General features: G+C 40.1%; 1 protein-coding gene and 1 long non-coding RNA gene across 5 annotated transcripts in view; one reads left to right on the top strand and one right to left on the bottom strand.

Moving 5' to 3' along the window:
* Nucleotides 1–23319, top strand: part of zgc:158260 (uncharacterized protein LOC571389 homolog) — a 35365-nt gene extending 12046 nt beyond the window's left edge. For both annotated transcript variants that reach the window (XM_043695526.1, XM_043695535.1), the window contains exons 5-8: nucleotides 5002–5190; nucleotides 12629–12784; nucleotides 18450–18527; nucleotides 23146–23319. In XM_043695526.1, coding sequence (XP_043551461.1) covers nucleotides 5002–5190; nucleotides 12629–12784; nucleotides 18450–18527; nucleotides 23146–23187 — 465 coding nt within the window. In that variant the 3' untranslated portion in view covers nucleotides 23188–23319. The remainder of the gene's footprint in view (nucleotides 1–5001; nucleotides 5191–12628; nucleotides 12785–18449; nucleotides 18528–23145) is intronic.
* The window catches only part of LOC122552697, a 31011-nt gene continuing 21150 nt past the window's right edge, over nucleotides 13705–23565 (bottom strand). For 2 of the 3 annotated variants that reach the window (XR_006312453.1, XR_006312455.1), the window contains exons 3-5: nucleotides 18242–18441; nucleotides 14662–14738; nucleotides 13705–14184 (exon numbers count right to left, since the gene is read on the bottom strand). This is a non-coding gene — a long non-coding RNA (uncharacterized LOC122552697). The remainder of the gene's footprint in view (nucleotides 14185–14661; nucleotides 14739–18241; nucleotides 18442–23565) is intronic. The other variant, XR_006312454.1, reaches the window with a different exon arrangement.

Raw genomic sequence — 23565 nt, 5'->3', positions numbered from 1 at the left:
TCAGGGTGGAATGTGTTGGTGAAGTTGATGAATTGCTGGTGTCAAGCTTGTTGAATGTTGTTAGAGCGGCATCCATCCAGGCAAGCAGAGAATATTCCATCACATTCCTTTTGTCTTCTAGGTAGTGGACAGGCACTGGGGCCACGAGTAAATTACTTGCCATAGAATTAATAACCTCTGATCTAGTCTTACAACCACAGTGTTTATATGTCTTGTTCAGTTCAATTTCAGGTCAATGGTAGCCCTCAGGGTGTTGATAGTGGGGAATTCAATAATGGTAATGCCATCTAATAGCTAGATTCTCTCTTGGTGGGAATGATCATTGTCTGGCACTTATGTGGTATGAATAGCCCTTGCCATTTTTAACCCAAATCTGGATGTTGTCCATGGCTTGCTACACATGGAACATAGATTGCTTTAGTAGCTGAGAAGTTGTGAATGGTGCTAAACATAGTAAAATCAGTGAATATCACCATTTCTGACCTTATGTTGGAGGGAAGGTCATTGATGAAGCAGATAATAGACAATAGACAATAGGTGCAGGAGTAGGCCATTCAGCCCTTCAAGCCTGCACCGCCATTCAATATGATCATGGCTGATCATTCCTAATCAGTATCCTGTTCCTGCCTTATCTCCATAACCCTTGATTCCACTATCTTTGAGAGCTCTAAATGATGTAGATGATGATGTATGATGATGATGATGATGTAGTAGATGATGTAGATGATTTAAATTGGACCAAGAACACTGCAATGAGGAATTCCTGCATGCATATCCTGGGATTGAGATGATCAAACTCCAATAACTTCAGCCACCTTTCATTGCGCCAGGTATGATTCCAGCCATTGAGTGGAGTCTGGAGGACTGCAAACTGAGCATCAGTGAGCAGGGTTATCCTTTGCAAATGCTGTTTCATAATACAGTTGATGACCCCTTCCATCATTTTGCAGTTGATCAAGAATAGATTTATAGGACGGTACTTGGCTGGATTAGATTTATCCTACCTTTTGTACATAAGATGTAGCTGGGCTATTTTCTATATTGTCAGGAGAAGCCAGTGTGTAGCTTTGGAACAGCTTAGCTAGGGCACTGCTAACTCTGGAGCATAAGTCTTCAGTACAATTGTCAAAATATTGTCAGACACCATATTCTTTGCAGTATTAAGGGCCTTCAGTCAGCTCTTGACATTACATGGAATGAATTGAATTAGCTGAAGACTGGCACCTGTGACAGTGAGGACCTCAGGAGGAGGCCAGGGATGGCTTGTCCACTCCAGCACTTTGGAGCTAAAGATGGAACTGTTGAGAAGTTCCCATTGTGTTTACACCAGATGAATAAACCAGCTGCCATTTCTAATTCCATTTGCCAACACCTAGCCCATAGTCTTAAAGGTTAATGAAACTCAGGTGCTGATCCAGGGTCTTTTAAATGAGATAAATGTGCTGGCTTCACTCCACCAAACTGGGTAGTGAATTCCAGACACTCAGCACCCTCAGGGTGAAAATATGTTTCCTCATGACTCCTCTAAGCCTTAAATCTAAGCCCCTTGATTATTGATGTCTGAGCCAAGGGAAGCATGTCTTTTATCTCTGCTCTACCCAAGCCCCTCTTTATTAATTGATTAATCTTGATTGATTTATCCCTCAGCCTCCTCTCTTTTAAGGAAAACACCTTAGCTTAACCAATCATTCCCCTTAGCTGAAACCTTAGAGCCCTGGTGATCCCCTCTGTACTCTCACATGGGTAATGATGTCCTTTCTGTAACGTGATGATCAGAACTTGTGCAAAACCCCAACTATGACCTAACCAGGATTGTATATAGTTTTTTAAACACTCCTGTGTAGGATGTGGGGATCACTGGCAAGGTCAGCATTTGATGCCCATTCCCACATGCCCTTGAAGTACTTGGCTCTCCAGGTCATTTCAGACAGCAGTGATGATTCACCTATATTGCTGTATGTCTGGACTCTCAAATTGGCCAGACCAGCTGGAGACAGCAGATACCTTTAGTGAACCAGCTGAGCTTTAACAGCGATTGGCTATTTGGCTAGTGTTTGATTCCAGATTGTTATTAAATTTAAATTTTATCATCTACTATGGTGGGATTTGAACCCTGTTTCTGATACATTAGCATGGATCGCATATTGCTAGTCTATTAACAGTAGCTCTCCACCATTGCATCCCCAGTTTGCAGCAATAGATCTCTGTTTGTGATTTCAAAAGCTTGCCCAATGAAAGGACACACCTCATTTGCCTTTACTATCTTATCTGCCTGTCCTAGCACCTCCAGGGTCTCCTGGACATGCACTAAAAGATTAGATTAGATTACTTACAGTGTGGAAACAGGCCCTTCGGCCCAACAAGTCCACACCGACCCGCCCCCACCCCCCTACATTTACCCCTACATCTAACACTACGGGCAATGTAGCGTGGCCAATTCACCTAATCTGCACATTTTTGGACTGTGGGAGGAAACCGGAGCACCCGGAGGAAACCCACGCAGTCACGGGGAGAATGTGCAAACTCCACACAGTCAGTCGCCTGAGGCGGGAATTGAACCCGGGTCTCTAGCGCTGTGAGGCAACAGTGCTAACCACTGTGCCGCCCACTCTCTCATGTTCTGTGCTCCTCACAGAACCTTCCTGTTTATTGGGTATTCACTTGCTTCTGGATGAAGAGCTTATGCCTGAAACATCGATTCTCCTGCTCTTCAGATGATGCCTGACCTGCTGGGCTTTCCCAGCACCAGACTCTCGACTCTGAGCTCCAGCACTTGCACTCCTCACTTTGTCCTATTCATTTGCTTTGTTTGCTTTTCCCAAAGCCATAACCTTATACTTCTTCGGAATGAATTCCATTTGGCACTTTGCCTCCATTTTAGCCAATACATTACATCTTCTCACAGTCGACAGCCATTCTCTTTACTATCAACATCCTGACTAATGTCTGCATTATCTCCAAATTGCTCAATCATTTTTCCCACATTTAATCTTAAATCAATACATACCAGAACAACTAGCGACCCAAAACAGAGGCTTTTGGAACACCACTGGAAACCACTTCCCAATCACCAAACGTCTGTTAAATATTACCCTTCATTTCCTGTTACTGAGTCAATTTTGGATCCAAATTGCCACATTCCTCTGTACCCATGGTCAGTTAATATGGGGCAAAGATTTAAGATGAATGATGAAAGGATTAGAGGGGTCATGAGGAAACATTTTTCACCCAAGTTCACTGCCCAGTTTGTTGGTTAAGGCAGTGTTTAATCTTTCTGACTGGTCTGCCAAGTAAGACCTTGTCACATTTCTGATTAAAATCCATGCAGACAACATCTCCTCAATCACCCTCATCAACGGTCCTCGGTACTTCCTCAAAAAATTCAATGAAGTTAGTAAAACATTACCCTCCCTTTACAAAACCAGACTGTCCCTGAATAATCCATGTCTCTTCAAGTAATAGTTATTTCTATCTTCCCATATTAATTCCAGTAATTTGCCCACCACTGAGATCAAACTGACCTACCTATAATTATTTGATAGGTCACTCGCATCCTTTCGGATAATATTACAATGTTTGCAGACCCTTCTAGTCCTCTGGTACTTTGCCGGTTCTGGTGAACATTGATAAATGATTCTCGCAGCATCCACCAGTTACTCACTGGCTTCTTTCAGGGTACATTTCATTTGGCCCTGATGATTTATCAGTCTTCACGAGGTCAATCCCTTCATTAACTCCTCACTTATTCTGCTTAATTTATCCAATATTTCTAATGCTTCTCCTCTTTAACTCGAATGTCAACATCATTCCTCTTCTTTGTGAAGACCAAGACAAAATACTAATTTAGAAACCTGTTCACATCTTCTGCATTGTCATATATGTTACCATTTATGTCTCTGAAAGGCCAAGTCCTTTTCTTACTTATCCTCTTGTTCTTAATGTATTGATAAATTAAGATGGATGAAAATGCTTCAGCCTGGTCTTTTCCAGGTCAGTGCTGAGTGGTCTGTCTGGTTTAATCCTTTTCTTTGGCTTTATAGTGGCTTGATGTAACTGAGTGGCTCATTAGACAGAAGACAGTTAAGATTCCACCACAATGCTGTAGGTCTGGAGTCTCATGGAGATTAGTCTTGGTGAGAATTGTCAATCCTTCTGAAAAAGACATCAGTGAATGATAATCAATCATTACATAATTGCTATTAAGCTAGCTTTTAGATTCCATTTTTAAACATTGAATCAAAATTTCACTATCTGCCATGGTGGGATTCAAACCCTTTTCCCCACAACTTTACCCGAGAATTCTGAATTACTTTAGTCCAGTGGTATGGCCAGTGTAGCACCACATTCCTGTCTTAGCATTTCAATTTTTTTAATAAAGGCAAGCTATATTTATCTAATCTGAGGGCCCGGAGAGCCTTTTTTGGTCCAAGTTAAGCTGGTGATCATCCAAAATGTCTCATATTGTAAACTCCAACTTTAAATTTCATGTATTAATTTTCCTGGTTTTATGATTTACTCTTAATACTCAACTATCTCAATGTTCTATTAAAGACAATGTAATAGGAAATTAGCCAAATTCAGTATGTGCTGGGCAGTGCAGTCACTGAATCGAAGCTACATGGGATGCAGGTTTAATATTCCTCACATTGTTATGCTATAGATCACAATCATGCAATTGTGATGATTTGATGGGAGGAGGTAGATTTATTCTTAGTGGTGTATAACAACTAACTGAACTACTATCTCTGGAAGATTTCGAAACACCAACTGTTTAAGTGGGGTAGCTTCAGGAAATTTATACAGCAGCTCCAAATTTATCCATCCTGTGCACTTTCAATAGATCAAAAGGATGTATTTGATCCCAGGATTGCCCTGGTCCCACTGCATTAAACACGCTGCCTATTCCCAAAAGAATACTGATCTGACTTGGATGTACATTATAGCTTATTTAGGTATAATAATATATGCATTAATATTTCATGAATTGTGTGTGCTATACAGGGTGGAGATGACCACAATATAGAAGAATCTACAATCATGAGCCTTTTTGCGAGTGACTATGAAACCAATCCTGCCCTACCCATACCTATCCAAGTAATGGAGTTGACCAACATTCCTACTGAGCTAAGGATGACAGTGGGAACACCTCCGCCACGACCTTCACGTAGACTCCGCAAAACCACTAACTTGGTGAGCAGGCATACTTACAATTTTCTATCAATGTTTCTCTTGAGTAAATGCCATGTTGTTTTTGACTGTGGACTAAAACTGGGAAAAGATACTGTTTTAAACCAAACTGGGGATGGACATGTTTCCAGTTTTAAGAACAAGTTGTTGAACTGCAGTGTGATTTTTATCTACAATATTGCCTTACTCAAGCTGTGAGGGAGAATTTCAGACAAATCAGCATCATAAGACCATAAGACATAGGAGCGGAAGTAAGGCCATTCGGCCCATCGAGTCCACTCCGCTATTCAATCATGGCTGATGTCTTTATGTGTTATCAGCGTTTTTGCCTGGAGACAGTCTTTTGCTTTGCTTTTCAACCAGTTGTTGTGGGTTCAGGAGTGCTCATCACAGTACAAAGGTTTTGATTGGTTCCTGGGCAGAGGACTACAGTCTTGTATGTGGACAACACAGCAGAAACATCTAACCTGCAAAGAGAAAACATTTATCTCTCTTTTTCTCCCTTCTCTGTGGAGAAGGCAAAGAAAATCCAAGTAACTAAGAACCTTTCCATTGTGAGCCGCTGTATCTGACAATTCCTTGTTGAAGGGGGAAAGGGAAAACTACCTGCACAGGCACCGAAAGGGTGAATTCTCAACCACTGAATGAAAGACTAACTGTTATGTCATCAGCAAGGATCAGAGTGAAGGAATAAGAACCAAAGTCAAACAGCTGACTGATGTCTAAGATTTGCACTGATGCCAGAACTGTTTCTCTGGCTTTTTGTTCTTTCCCTACCTACAATATTTGTGCCATGCCTTGTCCATTTCTGAATGTGTGTCTGTATGTGACAATGAGACTTTTTTAAAAGGGTAAAATTCAAGTTTTACAGTTATAAAATAGTAATTCATCTTTTCTACCTTTGCCACTGGCTATAAACTGTTCAATTATAATGAATAGTTATCTTCATGTACATGGGAAAACATGAGTTAGATGGATAAAACTGAGTAGTTCAGTGGTTTCATCACATTTTCACATTTAGTGTCATACAGCAGAGAAACAGACCCCGTGGTCCAAATCGTCCATGCTGACCAGATATCCTAGCCCCATTTGCTAGCATTTGGCCCATATCCCTCTAAATTCCATCTATTCATATACCCAATCAGATGCCTTCTAAATATTGGTAATTGTACCAGCCTCTCCACTTCCTCTGGCAGCTCATTACATATACACACCAGCCTCTGCGTAAACAAAGTTGCCCCTTAGGTCCCTCTTAAATCTTTTCCTTCACATCCTAAACCTATGCCCTTTACTTTCGGGTAAAAAAGATCTTGGCTTTTCACCCTAACCATGCCCCTCATGATTTTATAAATCTCTATAAGGTCACCCCTCAGCCTCTAACACTCCAGGGAAAATAGCCTTGAGTCAATTCAGCCTCTCCCTATATCTCAAACCCTCCAACTCTGGCAACATCCTTGTAAATCCTTTCTGCACCCTTTCATGTTTAACAACATCCTTCCTACAGCAGGGAGACTAGAATTGAATGCAGTATTCCAAAAGTGGCCTTAGCAATGTCCTGTACAGCCGCAACATGACCTCCCAACTCCTATACAGGTAGTTCTCCTATAACACGATAGTTGCGTTCCCGTGTGACACCGTGTAATAGAAAATCATGCGATATAAATAATGGGGCCAATGAGAAAAACAGGGTTAGGAGCAAACCTCCAAAATTATCAGTAAAATCGAAACAAAAACAGTAGTCAGCCTAACACGAGGAATAGCACAGTCTAAGTAAATCTTTAAATCACGTATTTTATGAAGTAATAAGGTAAAGTTAACACTTTAACACTAAAACCGCTGACTACAGCACTGTACCTTTCACAAGGCTCTTCACCAGAGAGTGTGCAATCTGATTGACCCTGTGACGCCAATGTGGAAATCCAGTCCTCCTCAGGATTCTCCCCCAGTTCGAAATAAAGTTCCTTCTAAATGTAGGCTACAATTTCCAGTTTCAAGCTACGTTTCAAGGCTTACAGAGCTGTTACATTCCTGTTTTAGCTGAACACACTGAATTTGCATTTTGCAGATAGAGGGTCCTGAGGCTGGGTTTTGCTGTTCAGCTAGTGCCGGCCATGGAATCACATCAGCAAACGGGAGTTTGCTTTATTAAAAAGCAATTCACAAATCAGGTTACAACCAAATCATATTTAACAAATACATGTTCTAGGAGAATTACCTGTACTCAGTGCACTGACCAATAAAGGCAAGTGAACCAAACACCTTTTTCACTACCCTGTCTCTTGTTTGGCAACACTCTCTCGGGTTCTACCACTAACTTCATAAGTCCTGCCCTGATTTAGTATCAAAATGCAACATTCACATTTATCTAAATTAAATTCCATCTGCCAGTCCTCAACCCATTGGCCCATTTGATCACGGTCCCATTGTACTCTGAGATAACCTTCTTCACTGTCCATTACACTACCAATTTTGGTGTCATAGAGTCATACAGCACAGAAATAGACCCTTCGGTTCAACCAGTCCATGCTGAATATAATCCCAAACTAAACTTGTCCCACCTGCCTGCTCCTGGCCCATATCCCTCCGTTCCTATTTATGTATTTATCCAAATGTCTCTTAAACATTGTAATTGTATCTGCATCCTCCACTTGGTCCGGGCCATCCAACCCAACCACCCTGTGGCTCAACACTTCAACTCCCCCTCCCACTCCACCAAGGATATGCAGGTCTTTGGACTCCTCCATCGCCAGACCACAACAAAACGACGGTTGGAGGAAGAGCGCCTCATCTTCCGCCGAGGAACCCTCCAACCACAAGGGATGAACTCAGATTTCAAAGAAGGGCTTATGCCCGAAACGTCGATTCTCCTGTTCCCTGGATGCTGCCTGACCTGCTAATCTTTAAGGGACCCTGTTCTCTCCCTAATTACTCTTTTACCCTTAATGTATTTGTAGAGTCTCTTTGGATTTTCCTTAATCCTATTTGCCAAAGCTATTGCATGTCCCCTTTTTGCCCTCCTGATTTCCCTCCTGAGTATACTCATACTGCCTTTATACTCCCCAAGGGATTTGCTCAATCCCAGCTGCCTATACCTACCATATGTCTCCTTCTTGTTCTTGACCAAAGCCTCAATTTCTCTAGTCATCTAGCATTCCCTGCACCCACCAGCCTTGTTCTTCACACTAACAGGAACATACTGCCTTTGGACTCTTGTTATTAATGGAGAAAATGCAAGGGTATTATAAAAGATGTGATAACAGAACACATGGAAAGCATTAATGGGAATAAACAAAGTCATCGTGGGTTTATGAAAGTGAAATCATGGTTAACTAATCTACTTGAATGTTTTTGAGAATGTAACTGATAGTATATAAAAGGGAGAACCTGTGGATATGATGTATTTGGATTTGAGAAGGCTTTTGATAAGACCCTACATAAGAGGCTCGTGAGTAATATTAAAACACATGGGATTGAGGATAATATACTGGCATGAACTGAGAACTGGTCGATAGGTCAGAAACAAAGAGTGGGAATAAATGGGTCTTTATCTGGCTGACAGGCAGTGATTAGTGGACTACCACATGGATCATTGCTTGGGCCCCAGTAATTCATGATATACAAAAATATACATATTTAAATGACTTCGTGAGAGAACCACATGTACTATTTTCAAGTTTGCTGGGAAACAAGGTGGGATTACGTTGTGAGGATGATCAAAGGAGGCTTCAGAACGATCCAAACAATTTGCTTGTGTGGCAGATGCAGTACATTGTGGTTAAATATGAAGTTGTAAACTTCAGTCTGAAAAACAGAAAAGCAAAGTATTATTTAATGGAATATATTGGAATTGTGGATCTCCAAAAGAATCTGGGTGTCATTGTACACCAAGCAATGAAAGTGAACAGGCAGCTGCAGCAAGCATTTAGGAAGGCGGGTGGTGTGATGACCTTTATTGTAAGAGGTTTTGAGTTCAGAAGGAGAGTTGTCATACTGCAATTATGCAGGGCTTTTGTGAGACCACACCTGGAGTACTGTGTACAGTTTTGGTCTCCCAAATTAAGACAGGATATTTGTCATAGAGGGATCGCAGCAAAGATTCTCTGGGCTGATACTGGGGATTAGCAGGACTGTCGTGTGAGAGTCAATTGAACCTGTATTGACGAAAGTTTAGAAAGCTAAGAGGGAGTCTGATTGAAATGTATAACGTTCTCACAGGGCTGGACAGACCAGATGCAGGGAAGATGTTTTCCTTGGTTGGCGAGTCCAGAACCAGGGGCACAGTCTCATGGTGTGTAGGTTCGGTGGATTGGCCTGGTGGCTGCGTCTGGATGGGATGCTCTTCAGTGTGGACTCCTTGGGCCAAATGCCTCTTCCTGCAATGTAGTGGTTCTCTGATTCTATGACATGGGTTAACCCATTTAGGACTCAGATAAGGAAACATTTCTTCACTCAGAGGATGATCAACTAGTGGCATTAGTTTATCACAAAAGTCTGTGGAAGCTGGGTCACTGAGTATATTCAAGGAAGATAATGTTAATTTTTTAGAAATTAAAGGCTTCAAGGATATGGGAGAAAGCTGGAATATGGCATCCAGATAGAGGATCAGCCATGATTATATTGAATCAGTCTCAGAGGACCTATTTATGTTCCAAGTTTGTATTTTGGTTGCAGTAGGAGGGGGTGTGGAGGTGGTGGCAATGAGTCAGGGGATGTGAATCTGCAGGGGTGAAGCTAGGTGGGGGGAATGAATTTACAGATGATGGCCAGGGGTGGGGAGGGAGGGAGCTGGTGAGTGAATGTGCAGAGCAAGGCCAGGGATCGTTGGTGGATGGAGCCAGTTTGTAGGATGAGGCTGGTAGAAGTGGACATTTTCCAGGTGAGCTCAGGATGGGAGAGGCCAGTGGCTGCAAATTGGAAAGGGAGGGAAGTCTGACAACAAACCGATACCTAACTAACTTGGATCCAGGAAAACTTAAATTCACATTCATGAATTCCTTGCAAATTACTGTGTTTATATTAATGAACTGTGTGTTAGTTACTGTAAGGAACAGTTTTTGTTGCCATCTTAGGGCTGTTGTCTTGAGCCAATTTAAATACTGTGGTACTTTTGAACTTTAAGCTTCCCTTGTGTGACGTGGCATTAAGTTTAATGGGGAGTTGGTTTGATTAATGTTTCTAATTCTGCTGCTATGATTGCAAAGACCCTGTAGGTCAACAGACATACAGACACGATGGCTGCATCTCACAAATAGAGGAGTTAGTAACAATGAAATAGTAGCTACAATAAACAAAATATTTTCTTGAGAAATCTTGAGAGTCCGCAGGGAAAAAAAAAGTCTTTCAGCATTTAAAGGGCATTTGGATGGGCATATGAATATGAAGGGTTTGGAGGGATATGTGCTGGGTGCTGGCAAGTGGGGCTAGATTGAATTGGGATATCTGGTCGGAATGGACAGGTTGGTCCGAAGGGTCTGTTTCCATACGTTACATCTCTATGACGCTATTTGACCTCTGTTTTGTAGTTATGCCACAAATTCTGGAATGTATGCAGTGACTCAATCAGTATTCTAAGACAAAGATTAATGTTTGTCCTTCTTGGGCAACACCAGATGAATTGATAGTATACAATATTCGGTCCAGTAAAATGTGGGGCTCCCAAACTGAACGTTTGCATCAGGTTGCAAGGTAGATACCTCCTGGTAGACCTATTCTCCTAACAAACATAAGAAATATGTGTTGAAATAGAAGTGGAAAAGGACATTAGAAAATCATGGCAGACAAAAGACCGGTTTGTTTATCTAATCTGTCCCATACACAGTAACTATAATTCTTTGTGTCCACAAAATAGACACTTACTACCTACCCAGAGCCATAGAAACCCCTGGAGGTGTGAAAAATTAGATAAAACTTCAGGCCATTTAAGATAAAATATACAAGTAGTCCTTCTCTAACCGTTTGGGAGTTCAAAACTAGTCCAAGATATCATTGACCTATATAGGATATGTACCTCTTGTATGGAACATTCACTGATACAACAAGAAAGCTGTCCTGATCTTTTTGAAAATTATGTAATGAATTAATGTTCTCCAAACAAACTGACCACATGTTCCATAGCTCTGCGACTTACAAGGAACAGAAGAACCACCTGACATCCAGCTTAAATAAAACATAGAGCTACAGATGCTGAAAATCTGACAAAAAAACGTAAATTTCTGGAGAAACTCAGCAGGTCTGGCAGCATCTGTGGAGAGAAAGGAGAGCTAATGTTTTGAGTCCAGTAACCTGAAACATTAACTCTGACTTTTCTCCACAGATTTTGCTAGACCTGCTAAGTTTCTCCAGAAACTTGTGTCTTTGTAAATTTCAGCTTAATTCAGTTCGAATATAACTCTATGATTCTATAAATATATAAGCCTGACTCATTATCTTTCCCGATTGGCCTGGCTGAACTATTTGACCACACAAACACGCTACCTAATAATCTATTAATTTACAGAACTTAAATCAAATTAACTTTGAGTTGACTATTCTTTAATATAGAGATGGAAATGTGTTGCTGGAAAAGCGCAGCAGGTCAGGCAGCATCTAGGGAACAGGAGAATCGACGTTTCGGGCATTAGCCCTTCTTCAGGAATCGACTTCTTTAATATACACAAGCCTTGCTGTTTGAAACTATCTTGGTAGCTAAGGTGCTCGAAACTGAGAATCAATTTTCTGTCCTTTTTTGGTAGTTTTACCAAAGCCTCAATATCCCTCACAATATGAGGGGGGCAAAGTGAATATGGTATTCTAAGAGACCTGGGAAATATTTTGTACTAAGACAATTGGTATATTTTGTTTTGTGTTACGTTTCTGTGTAATTGTTAATTTTGTATACTAAGTAAGGAATTAGAGTATAAATTAATTTGCATTTACAATTTATAGATAACCTGCATGTCTTTGTTATCCTGCTTAGAAGCCATACTTGGTATGGCTGTCTTAAGAAAGCAGACTATTTAGGTGCACTGAGTTACTAAACCAGGCGTATTTGATGAGCTGATCTTTGATGAAATCTGCTCTCAAGGAATTTTGATGCAAGTAAATCATGTATTAAATAATGCGATCATACCTTGTGTCAGTATTACTGCTGGCTGCATTCAAGGAAAAGGCAGCAGTCACTCTGATGCAGGACAAATTCGTTTTTGAACTTACTTTTGCTGATCTCCAAAAGAACTTTAAACAGGAACTGATGTATCAATGAGAATACGCGCTCAGATTGGATTCACTTTAACACATACTTTAATGAAAGTTAGATTTCTGTTATAGTGTATTTTAACTCAATTGTTATTATTTACTTCATTTTTAATGAATAAGCAATGTATCCAAAGTGAATTTTCATATGCAATTTTTCACATGGACATAAAATGCTAAGTGAAGTAGCATTGTGTTGATATTATGGTAGGAATCCACCCAGCCATATGGGGATAAATATATATATGGAGCCTGGTATTTGGACCCAAAGACATGGACAAAAAGAAGAGCTGATGAACCTCTGGTTGATCCCAATTTTGTGGCTGAGAAAGACAAAGTAATTTTACCTGAAGGAGCTGGAGAGAAGGTACCAATTTATAATATTTACTTTTGCAAATGAATAACCAAATCATCCAATTTAGTGGGTAAACTCATTCTTTTCTTGTGTGGTGTGCCTTTAACAGGTATCAGTTTAGTATTCCTACTTGTCACCAATTTAAGAAGCATAGTCTTCCAATAGAAACTAACTTCCTTACCACTGCAGGCAGAATGTGGGAATAGCAAACAGAAATAAAAGGGAAACTCTGATAATGTCAATTCATAACTTCTATTTGTGATTGTTTTTCTCATGAAATTTAGTTGCTTTTAATTGTCTGATTTACTTACCATTTTCTAGTAACAGTCTCCTCGAATTTAACTTCCTAACATGTGACTGTCTTGTGAATGAACAGATAAACATATATCCAAAATATATTAAATGATACCTACAAGAGAGTACTGATTGTTGGGCATTTTATTGATGGAAGTGTTGCCTTTTATATTTTGGCAATGTTAGGAATTTGAGTGTGTGAATTAGCTTGATTACACATTAATGCAACCCTCTAGAAACAACTGACTCATACTGGGTAACAGTGTAATGGGTACCATCCACTGGTGGCTCGTCTAAGGGACAACATTTTACATCTGACTTAGATAGGGAATGTCAGGAACTTAACTGACCGTGGAGGATATTATGTTCACATTTTACATCAGGATCACTCAATAGTGATCAGATGCAGGAACCACATACGGGACAGTTACTACAGTCATGAATTGAGTTGACTTAAATTAAATGAGACTTGCATTTAGTTAGCACTTTATCATGTTGTCAAAATCCTTCAAACCTTGTAAGATTTTGTTTAAAGTGTACAGCTGTGTTTATGTTGACAGACTGAATTTCTATTCATGTATTCACATCAGAAAACAACAGCTGTTGTTTGAGTCAAACAATAATTGTAGACAGTAGTTCTGTAGCTTTATTAGTGGAACATGAACTCTTGTAAAGGTTTGTACAGATTTCAGACTTAAAACAGCTTTGAACTCAAGTAAATAGGATTTTGATTTTGTGACAGTGTAAAACAGGTATTAGCAGATCAGCAGCCATTGTACATGTTGTCTGATTTTCATTTCCAATGCAGGACAGATGCAAAGCTGGTGATCAGTAAGCTGTTGTCTGTTTAATTCGAGTAAAATTTGCCCTTAGTCTGTTTGGGAAAAGAGGTGAAATTTGCCAGTTCAGAGATTGGCCACTAGATGGAGCACTGCCCAACAAGAGAGATTGCCATCTCTGTGAAGAAATAGAAACTCCAGCAAGTCAAGTTCAAATGACTGCAGTGCACCTGCTGTCAGTGATCTGAATGGCATTGAAAGTGACTGTGCAACCAGCCTCCCCCCACCATGCCATTTAAAAGAGGAATCCAATAGGCAGAAACCAGCAGTGATGGCAGCCTACATGAAGATAAAAACAAATGGAATTAATAATATTATAGACTGAATTGTGGGACGAGCTGAGGAGCTCAAGAAATAACTGACATAGGTACAACAGGATGAGTGTTCCCTTTCTCTGCGACAACATTTCTATACTATTCTATCCAATCAACTTCAGGAGTTCTCCCTGTTTCATATTAACCCATTAGGCTTTCATGGAACAACTACAAAAAATAGCTTTGGGATAAATACGTCACAGATTTCCCAGGCACACACACCACACACAGGGAACTAACAGCAACCTAACTTTTACATTGTTCAAGGTATTAATGATATGATAAAATATTATTGATTCAGCCTGGATCTCTGTCCAGAGTCTGTTTCTATAGAAAGGCTATTAAAAAAGAAATTAAAAGAGAATTGTCAATGAATGATGATAAACTATATTTAGTTGGTGATCATAATGGATGTAAAGGGTGCTAATGTGGAAACACTAACCTTGAACATGTCACTGTCTCAGCTCTATTTTACATCAAGGTTTCAAAATTCAACAGTTTGGTTTGTAAATGTACGGTCTGGTTTGCACATGGAAAAGGAAGACATAATGCAGATACATTTTAATATTATCACAAGTGCTAGCATTCATTTTTGTGCCCATGGAGGCTGTTAGTGCAGGCTGCTGTTTAATGAATATCCATCCTAGCTCAGTTGGAAGCTCTCTTGATTTTGATCAAACAGTTCTGTGTGGAAGTCCCATGCCAGAGGTGGAATCTTGTTTTTCTTGAGGATGGTGATTCTTGAGTGCCCTTCTTGTCAAAAGGTTAATGAATGACTGGAGTTAGTTGGAATGTTGGTGTATGGAGCTGCAAGCATTTATGTAACTTAGGGGCGGCATGTTGGCTCAGTGGTTAGCACTGCTGCCTCACAGCACCAGGATCCCAGGTTCGATTCCAGCCTCGGGCAACGGTCTGTGTAGAGTTTGCACATTCTCTCTGTGTCTGCCTGGCTTTCCTCCAGGTGCTCTGGTTTCCTCCCACAGTCACAAAGATATGCAGGTCAGGGGAATTGGCCATGCTAAATTGCCCATAGTGTTAGGTGCAGAGGGGAATGGGTCTGGGTGGGTTACTCTTCAGAGGGTCGGTGTGGACTGGTTGGGTGACGGGCCTGTTTCCACACTGTAGGGAATCTAATCTTAAATCTGTAGTGAGTGATTCCCTTTGGTATTAATTCCTTCACTGAGTGCCTGTGAGGTAGTATTTTTCCGTTTCTGTTTTGATTGATTGCCTGTGATAAGTGTGTTTGTGCTGTGCAGGAACATGAGCAAACAGACTTGGAGTCCTTCCCATTTGGACTGTACATTCTCTGAGAGGCCTTTGCTTGAAAGCTGATGAAGAGCAAGATTGTGATTGTAAATGTTTCCTTTAAGTGATTCACCTTCCATTATGCCTCTCTAGAATATACTCCCCTTCTCCCCCCCACCGTGGATAGCTTTTTCCTTTCCAATGGCCTCATGTCTGTCCTTCTGCAGTCTCCTCTTGAGACTAATGTCTCATGCTCAGTATGTCAATAGAGACACGCTCATGATAACATTATTACAGAGCTGTTTATGACCTGAGGGTGTAAAACTTTCATATTCCACCTTACCTTGGATCACTTGTACTAGGACGCTGTACTGCAAGCATGCTGCTCTGGTTTAGTTTAATATTAGGCCAGACTCTTCTATGCCTAAGGAATGTAACATTTGCATTTAATAGTTTGTTATAATAAATGTTTTGGATTCTTCAATATCATAATATCCATGCCCAGTTTCTTATGTTATAGGAGATAATATCAGCATTGTTGAATCAGGTGAAAGACCTTTGCTAGAGGCAATCTCATGCTATCACTATCTCACAATCCCAGCACAGAGCCCCATGCCCAGCTTTACTCTAATATTGCCCATTATTCAAGCTCACCTGCTCATTCTCCTTTCTCAGATGTCTAATTACTCCATTGTGTTCTCCACCTTTCCTTGTCCCCTTTGCCCCTATTGCTGTGAGTCTATCCTCTGCATCCCAGTACTCCATCTCACAACTACATATGTTAAGTTCCACTCTGTCCTGTTCCTTTCAATTTTCCTAGTTGAGTGCACCACCCGGGTCCCCATGAATCTTGCCTGTCTCAGTCAGGTGTGCTGGCTTCAGCCAGTGTGGCTACCTGCCTATCTTCCTTTCTACCTATCCACTCCACCCTCCTCTCTGACCTATCACCTCCATCCCCATCCCCATTCACCCATTGTACTCTTTGCTACTTTCTCCCCACCCTCACCACTACCCACCCCCCCCAATTTATCTCTCCACCCTGCAGGCACTATGCCTCTATTCCTGATGAAGGGCTTGTGCCCGATTTTCCTGCTCCTTGGATGCTGCCTGACCTGCTGTGCTTTTCCAGCACCACTCTAATCTAGACTCTGGTCAGACTAGTGGGCCTAGTCAGCCTTCACCCTGAACAATGGGATTTGTTAATGATAGGAAGGCAAACTGCATATGACTGAGGATGATCGTGAGCTGCTGCCACCCCAGTCAGATCTCATCCCTTGTACCATAATCATTTACCTTCCAGAAGAAGATCTCATATGACTGAGATGGTTGACTTGGTCAAACTTCACCCATTGCACTTTAAACACTTGTGCAAAGAAACAACAGCCGGATTGTGAAGGAGTCAAGATAGTGAGGAGTTTTCACTCACTGGAGCTAACATAAAGACTGACCCTGCCAGATACATGCCTTATGTAAATAGTGATCACGTGTTTGCTGTTTTATGCCTAACAAAATTGAGCCTGTGAATGTAATGCCGGTGAATATTCATGACATACTAAAGAGGTTGCTGACCATGAGGCATGGGAGATCTGACCCGCCTGAGAACTTTAATATTAAAACTTTCACCCTCCTGGAATCTGATTTTTTACCTCCCACCAATCTAGTTCCTGGCCCACTCTTCTTAAAGCTCCAGATAGGCCCAGAAGATTCCGCCTCAGGACTTGAACACAAAATCAAGGTTGACATTATAATGCAATCCTGAGGGGAGATGCTGATTTTCAGATGAGATATTTAACTGAGACTCAGGTGGATGTAAAACATCCCAAGATGCTATTCTGAACAAGAGGCAGAGGAATTACTATTGGTGTCCAGATAATATTTATCCTTCAATTAACAAAAAAAAACCAGATTATGTAATCCTTATCACATTGCTGTTTTTGAGAGCTTATTCTGTGCTGACTGCTGCATTCCCTACAGTACAACAGAGACTACATTTTGAAAGTACTTAATTGACTATAAAGTCCTTTGAGACATTAGATTAGATTTCCTACAGTGTGGAAACTGGCCATTTGGCCCAATAAGTCCACACTGACCCTCCAAAGAGTAACCCACCCAGGACCATTCCCCTACCCTATTTTTACCCCTGACTAACACACCTAATACTATGGGCAATTTAGCAAGACCAATTCACCCTACCTGCACACCTTTAGATTGTGGGAGGAAACTGGAGCAGTTGGAGGAAACCCATGCAGACAAGGAAGAATGTGTAAAGTGCTCACTGACGGTCATATGAAGTGGGAATCGAACCGGGCTCCCTGGCGCTGTGAGGCAGCAATGCTAACCACTGTGCCACCCAGGAGAAAGTGATCATTAATCTCTGCCTCTATAAGACTTATTTGTTAAGACCTCAAAGAATAATATCTGGTGGAGAACTGGTTGGGGTGGAGTTGCTGCACAATGTAGCTGTTCAAACAACAGTGATACTTGCACAATAAAGTACAGCTCCAAGATACCTAACACTTTGCAGGGTCTCTTGCCAGCAATCAGGCCTCGGAGCCCACAGGAAAAAAAACACATTTTGCCTATAAAAAGGAGCTTTGCAACCAATCCCAGGATTGTCAAATTTGAGTGTCCATTGCGTAGCCACCACTGCTACCTCAGAACTTGTGACCCTAGTTGTCTAATCCCCGCGATCCAAAATTTGAGAACTTTAGAAATAACACACTGTCTCTTAAATGGAGAGAGATGCCATTGATCCTTTGTAAAATATGGTTAATTACCTGCATCAGAAAGTAAGTAGGAAACAGTTGCTAGAACATCCTTTTCTGTGGCATAGCACTGGGTACTTGGATATGTTGACCATGTTGGGCAATGGTAATATTTGAGGATAGATGAGAACTGGTGAAAGGAAGAAGCAAGTGGGAAAATAGGAGTGTGGTGATCAGTAATCAGATCTGTCTTCTTTCTAAATTATTGTTTTCTGTGAAGGATGAAGAAATAAGAGGACTTCAAGCAACAATATCTTTCAAGAAATACATAGAGGCTTTAGGATGTAGGAAACCAGAGGTAAATATAAATTTAACAACGTACAAATATATAGCATCTTGCACAGGTGGCGAAAAGTTGTAAATTCAATCATTCTGCCTGATATTTGAAGTCAGTCCAATAAAAAGTGTAGTTCACAAAAAATAACTCTTCAGTATAATACTGCAACACACAGACAAAAGGCTTTGATGATTATCTTCTCATCTAAAGTGTTTTCTAAATCTTCCAGAGGTTTCCTACAAAATGCACGTCTCAATTTTCATTTATTTTCTTGTTCTGAACGTATGGGCATTCTTAAAACTAGGTTTCATTGCTGGTCTGACAATTACATTGCTTTTCAGCAGCTTAATCTTAAGTATTAATTTAATGTTATTGGACTGTGGAACCATAGGAACATGTTGCAATTCGTTTCTATTATTTTTTGCTGAATTATATTCCAAATGCGAGTGAGCAAAAGGTGGGGAATGTAAGTGTTTTCCAATTCTGCTATTAACATTAGGTTTAGTATAGACGCAGTAAATCTAGATAAATCACATTACAAACCATATGTTAGTGTCATGATGGACTAAATTTTTTTTGCTTTTCATGCTCCTGACAAATAGTTCTGAAATGAAATTTGTTCTCTTTGAGATCAATTGCAATTGGTCCTTTGTGACTGCATAAAAATTGCAGGCCCTAATTGAACATTATTGGGGATTGGTTAGCTCAGATGGCTGTATTGCAATGCAGTGATGTCAACTGTGTGTGTCCAATCACTGCCCTAGCAGACGTTACCATGAAGGTCCTGGTTTCTCAACCTCTCCCCTCACCTGAGAGAGTGGTTAATCTCTCCATCAGTCATTTCTCTCTTTCTAATGAGGGATTGAGACTTGAGCAATGTTTCCTTTTTTTTAAATAACAAATGGAAAAGTTCCTCCCAGCTTCATGCAAACTGTTTTCTTAAAGCAATTTCCATTCTTTGTCCCCTCCACCATAACCTCCATAATGAGTGTGAGGAGATGATGAATTTCTTTGCCAATAAGATCAAGACCATCCTCTGACATATTCTTCCCTTCCAAAAACTCACCTGGCCAAACTCCCCAATGTCCCTACCATCTTAGTCCTTAAGTTGTATCCTTCTTGAACATCATTTCTGTCTCTTGTCATTATTTCCTCTAAGCTCATTTTGTTCCTGAGTCTTAATTCCTATTTCATCTATTCCATTCCAACTAAACTGTTGATCACTCACCTTGGTCTCCACCCACCTTGCCTTCTTGCTGTTCTGTCAGTCAATATCGTAAGCAGTGCTTTTGCTTCAGATGTTACCCTTTGTTATTTTTAATTATGCTGTTATTTTTAATTTGGCCCAAAGGACCAAAACTGAACTGCACTCTCCTTGCAAACTATATCCCACCAGCAACTCTCTGCTCTCCAAAGTCATTGAATTACCTCCTAAATCTACGTCCATGTAGAAAGTTATTTGTACTTATACTCTATTCAGGTGAACCTTCATTAGATATCCACATCCGTTAAGGATACAGAGTCGAACTTCTGTAAATAAATATATTTAAGGTCAATCACACACTAATTTGAAGCATTAATTCTCACATTAATTGAGAGACGTTCGCAGACTGTCAGGTGCTTGTAAATTTATAGCTTCATGTGAATCTACAAACTTTCTTCAACAAAACTATCTACTTGACCTCACATGAAATAAGTGCCTTTTCCTCTGTCATTACTTTAAATATTTATGACACTGGAATGATACATCGGAGGTTTGCTGCATTTTTCACATCTTACAGACTAATAGTATCTTTTGTGGTATTGATGTTACTGGGTTAGGAGGTATATTTGATTGTGACATCTGAAGCAAGATGATTAAAGACTGACAGGAAATAATTGTGACATTTACAGAAAGTGCAAGTTGCTGCATGATTTTTTGACATATATTAGAAAACTTGAATCTTTATCCTTTTGTGCGTATGCTGTTTACTATCAGCAGGAACTTCAGTGCTGATGGGAGGTTCCTCCTACAATAAACATTGGCAGGATAAAATCTATTAACAACAGAGTTCAGTTCATGTCTTGCCCAATATCAGAGAAAGGAGTTGGTAATTGTGTAAAGCTGAAGGCCCACATGAAACAATGAGGAGCAGCTATCCTGAGGAGAAAGGGGGCCTGATCTGAACTGATTATTGCCAGCAAGTGCTGATGTGTTTTATGTCTTTATGAAATATTGACTGTCAGTGTGAAATACAATAGTTGGTACATGTTTAAAAACATGTAGCTGACCAGATATTTATGAAAAATTAAGAAGTCCTTCCAAGGCAGAAGGTAAAGTGGGAAGGAGTGGAGGTGTAGATGAGTAAAACCAAAGGAGTGAAATCTGAGGCCAAGTGAGATGTGACAAACAAGTGAGAAAATACAGGTCAAAAGCTGCTTATGGCAATTAGAAAGTATGAGTCACCCAGGATTGCTTATTTCAATGTTAAAAATATGAAAGTGCTTGCCAATTGTATTGCACTTTACTAAGTTCTGTGAACAGCAGAGCAGGATCAGAGGAAATTTCGACATGATGGTGTTTTGACAGTTAGAGGAAATGGGGGAGAGTTTAAATTGACCTTCTGGATAGCCTCAAAGGCACATTTGTGAAAGTAATACAAGCAAATATGGACATTAGTTCTTTCCATTGCACAAATTTACACAAAGGTATGGCGACGACACTAAGGTTGCTCGGAGCTGAATTTTTTATGGTGTCGGGCAGAATCTGTGGACCTTTAATATTGGTGCCTGGGACCCAAATGGAGAAATCCCAGCTCTATTTCTGACAGATTACATTTTTGACATTAGGGGAAAGGGAGGAGGAATATTCACACAGGAGAGGAATCCAAACTCAACGCAGTTATTACTCCATTTTGGCTGTTACAAGGGCCTTAGCCTTCACAGTAAATTGATGGAGTACTCATAGATGCTCTTTAACAATGGTATAACTGTCCACATAATGCTGGACTGCTGTCATTGGCAGGAGGAGGTTTGAAAACCACCAGCATCTAGTTGTACAGTTTCAAGATAACTCTGAGCTAACGGTTCCATGAGGGCTTTCATGTCATTATGATTGCTTGGCTTCAGAAGCTATAATTATCTGTGCACAAGATTCTGATTTCACAGTTTGACTGACAGCTTAGCAAGGCCATTAAAGAATTTGAAGTGCAGACTGAATAGAAGTTTATTTGTTTGTTTGTATAAGAGATTAACCACTAGAGATTTTAAAACTTGAAATAGAGTTATGGATGGAAGTTTTTTTTCATAATTAAATGTTTAAGATTGAAAGACTGTTTGTTGTCTATTTTTGAATCTCCAAGCCTCCCAAAGTCTTCCCATCTTACACACCAGGTAATTGACCATGCAGGTGACACAGTTATTGAATTATTATGGTGCAGAACATGCCTGCGCCATCTGTATCATCTAGTGCCAATCTCCTGCCTTCTCCCCAAATCCCTGCACACCATTACTATCCAAATCTGTCTTGAATGCCTCAATTGAACCTATCTCCATCACATTCCATGCAGTGCATGACATACCCTAATAATTCACTACATAAAAAATGCTTTTTCTCTCCTCACTCTTGCTTCATTTACACATCACTATAAATCTATGCCCTCTCGTTCTTGTTTTTTTTACAAGTAGAAACAGTTTCTCCCTTTCTACTCTGACAAGCCGCTCATTTTGATACCTCAATCAGAATTCCTCTTAACTTTCTTCCCTCCAGAGAGAACAGACCCAACTTCTTCAGTCCATTCTCATGGATGAAGTTTCTAATCATCATAAATTGCTTCTGTATTTGCATCTTTCCTACAATACGGTGCCCACACTGTATATAATAGAGCATGTCATCGAGTATGTATGGGGCCACGGAGGATGTGGTGTTTGGTGTGAGTGGTGAACGAGTGTGAGGGGTGAGGGTTAAAGACCTAACAACAACTGGGATGAAACCCCAGTGAACCAAAGTGAACAAGCTGCTCCAGCACGTCCCCACCCCTCTGGCCAAATCTGCTCTACTTCAGGGGTCACAATATTTAACAGCATATATTTTATATAGCTGTGGCATTAGTATTATTGTGAATAAGCATTGTTAAATAGGATGCCTTTTGGAAGTGCCATTTTCATTTGCACGGCATCTATGAAATATGTGAAGCACATATCTATTCTCTGCTTAAGAAAATAAATCCAGAACAGTCTGTCCAATGGCCTGATTGTACTGGCTGACATTGTTAGCTGAGCCTTGAAACGATAAAGTGACATTTATGTTGCCAGCATATAAACCCATTTAAGAATTTACAAAAGTATATTTTGGGACTGGAACAACTACAAAATAGCTGACTTTTTGAACTAAAATGAGTGATTGTCAATTCACCAGATGACATTTGGAATAGCTAGTGTCATTGTCTTGAACTCAGTTGTTTTATCATATATTTGAGTCTGGCCCATCAAGAAGAGAAATGACTGATATCGAGTGTTAGCCTTGAAATGAAGACTGCCTAAAATTATGAAGATAGGGGGATTTGAAAAATAAATGTGTTGTGTATGTGGTTTGGCTTTGTCATAATGTGTACATGTAAATATTCACTGTGGTTAATATGTTATATTTTAAATATTTCAGTTCCTGGAGAAATTATTTGCTGAAGTTAATGAAAACAAATAGATAATCAGAAGAACAGCTTGAAACAGAGACCTCAGTAATGCAGATTTCATTCTTCATGACACATAGGATTCATGCTTAATTAACATCTTATCTCAACGGTATAATTTTATCAATGTTTATATGAGATTATGATTCCCCCTACAGATATTAATACCAACTTAGGCTTTAGTTAATACTTAGTGCTGTTCAGTATTAAATATGATGCAGTACAAAAATATTTACATTCCTTCAAGAATACTCAAATATTGTACCAAATAATTATATAAATAATACCCATAACTGAATCCAATAAAAATGCAAGTTCTCCGCTATGCTGCTTCACCAGCTTTCTGATTTTCTGAGCTATATCTTAAAGAACACTCTCATCTATTAAAAGAA

Source organism: Chiloscyllium plagiosum, chromosome 1 (genome assembly GCF_004010195.1).
Source record: "Chiloscyllium plagiosum isolate BGI_BamShark_2017 chromosome 1, ASM401019v2, whole genome shotgun sequence".
Classification (NCBI taxonomy): Eukaryota; Metazoa; Chordata; class Chondrichthyes; order Orectolobiformes; family Hemiscylliidae; genus Chiloscyllium; species Chiloscyllium plagiosum.
Note: the sequence above shows the minus strand (reverse complement) of the source record. Positions and strands in the feature narration are given on the sequence as shown.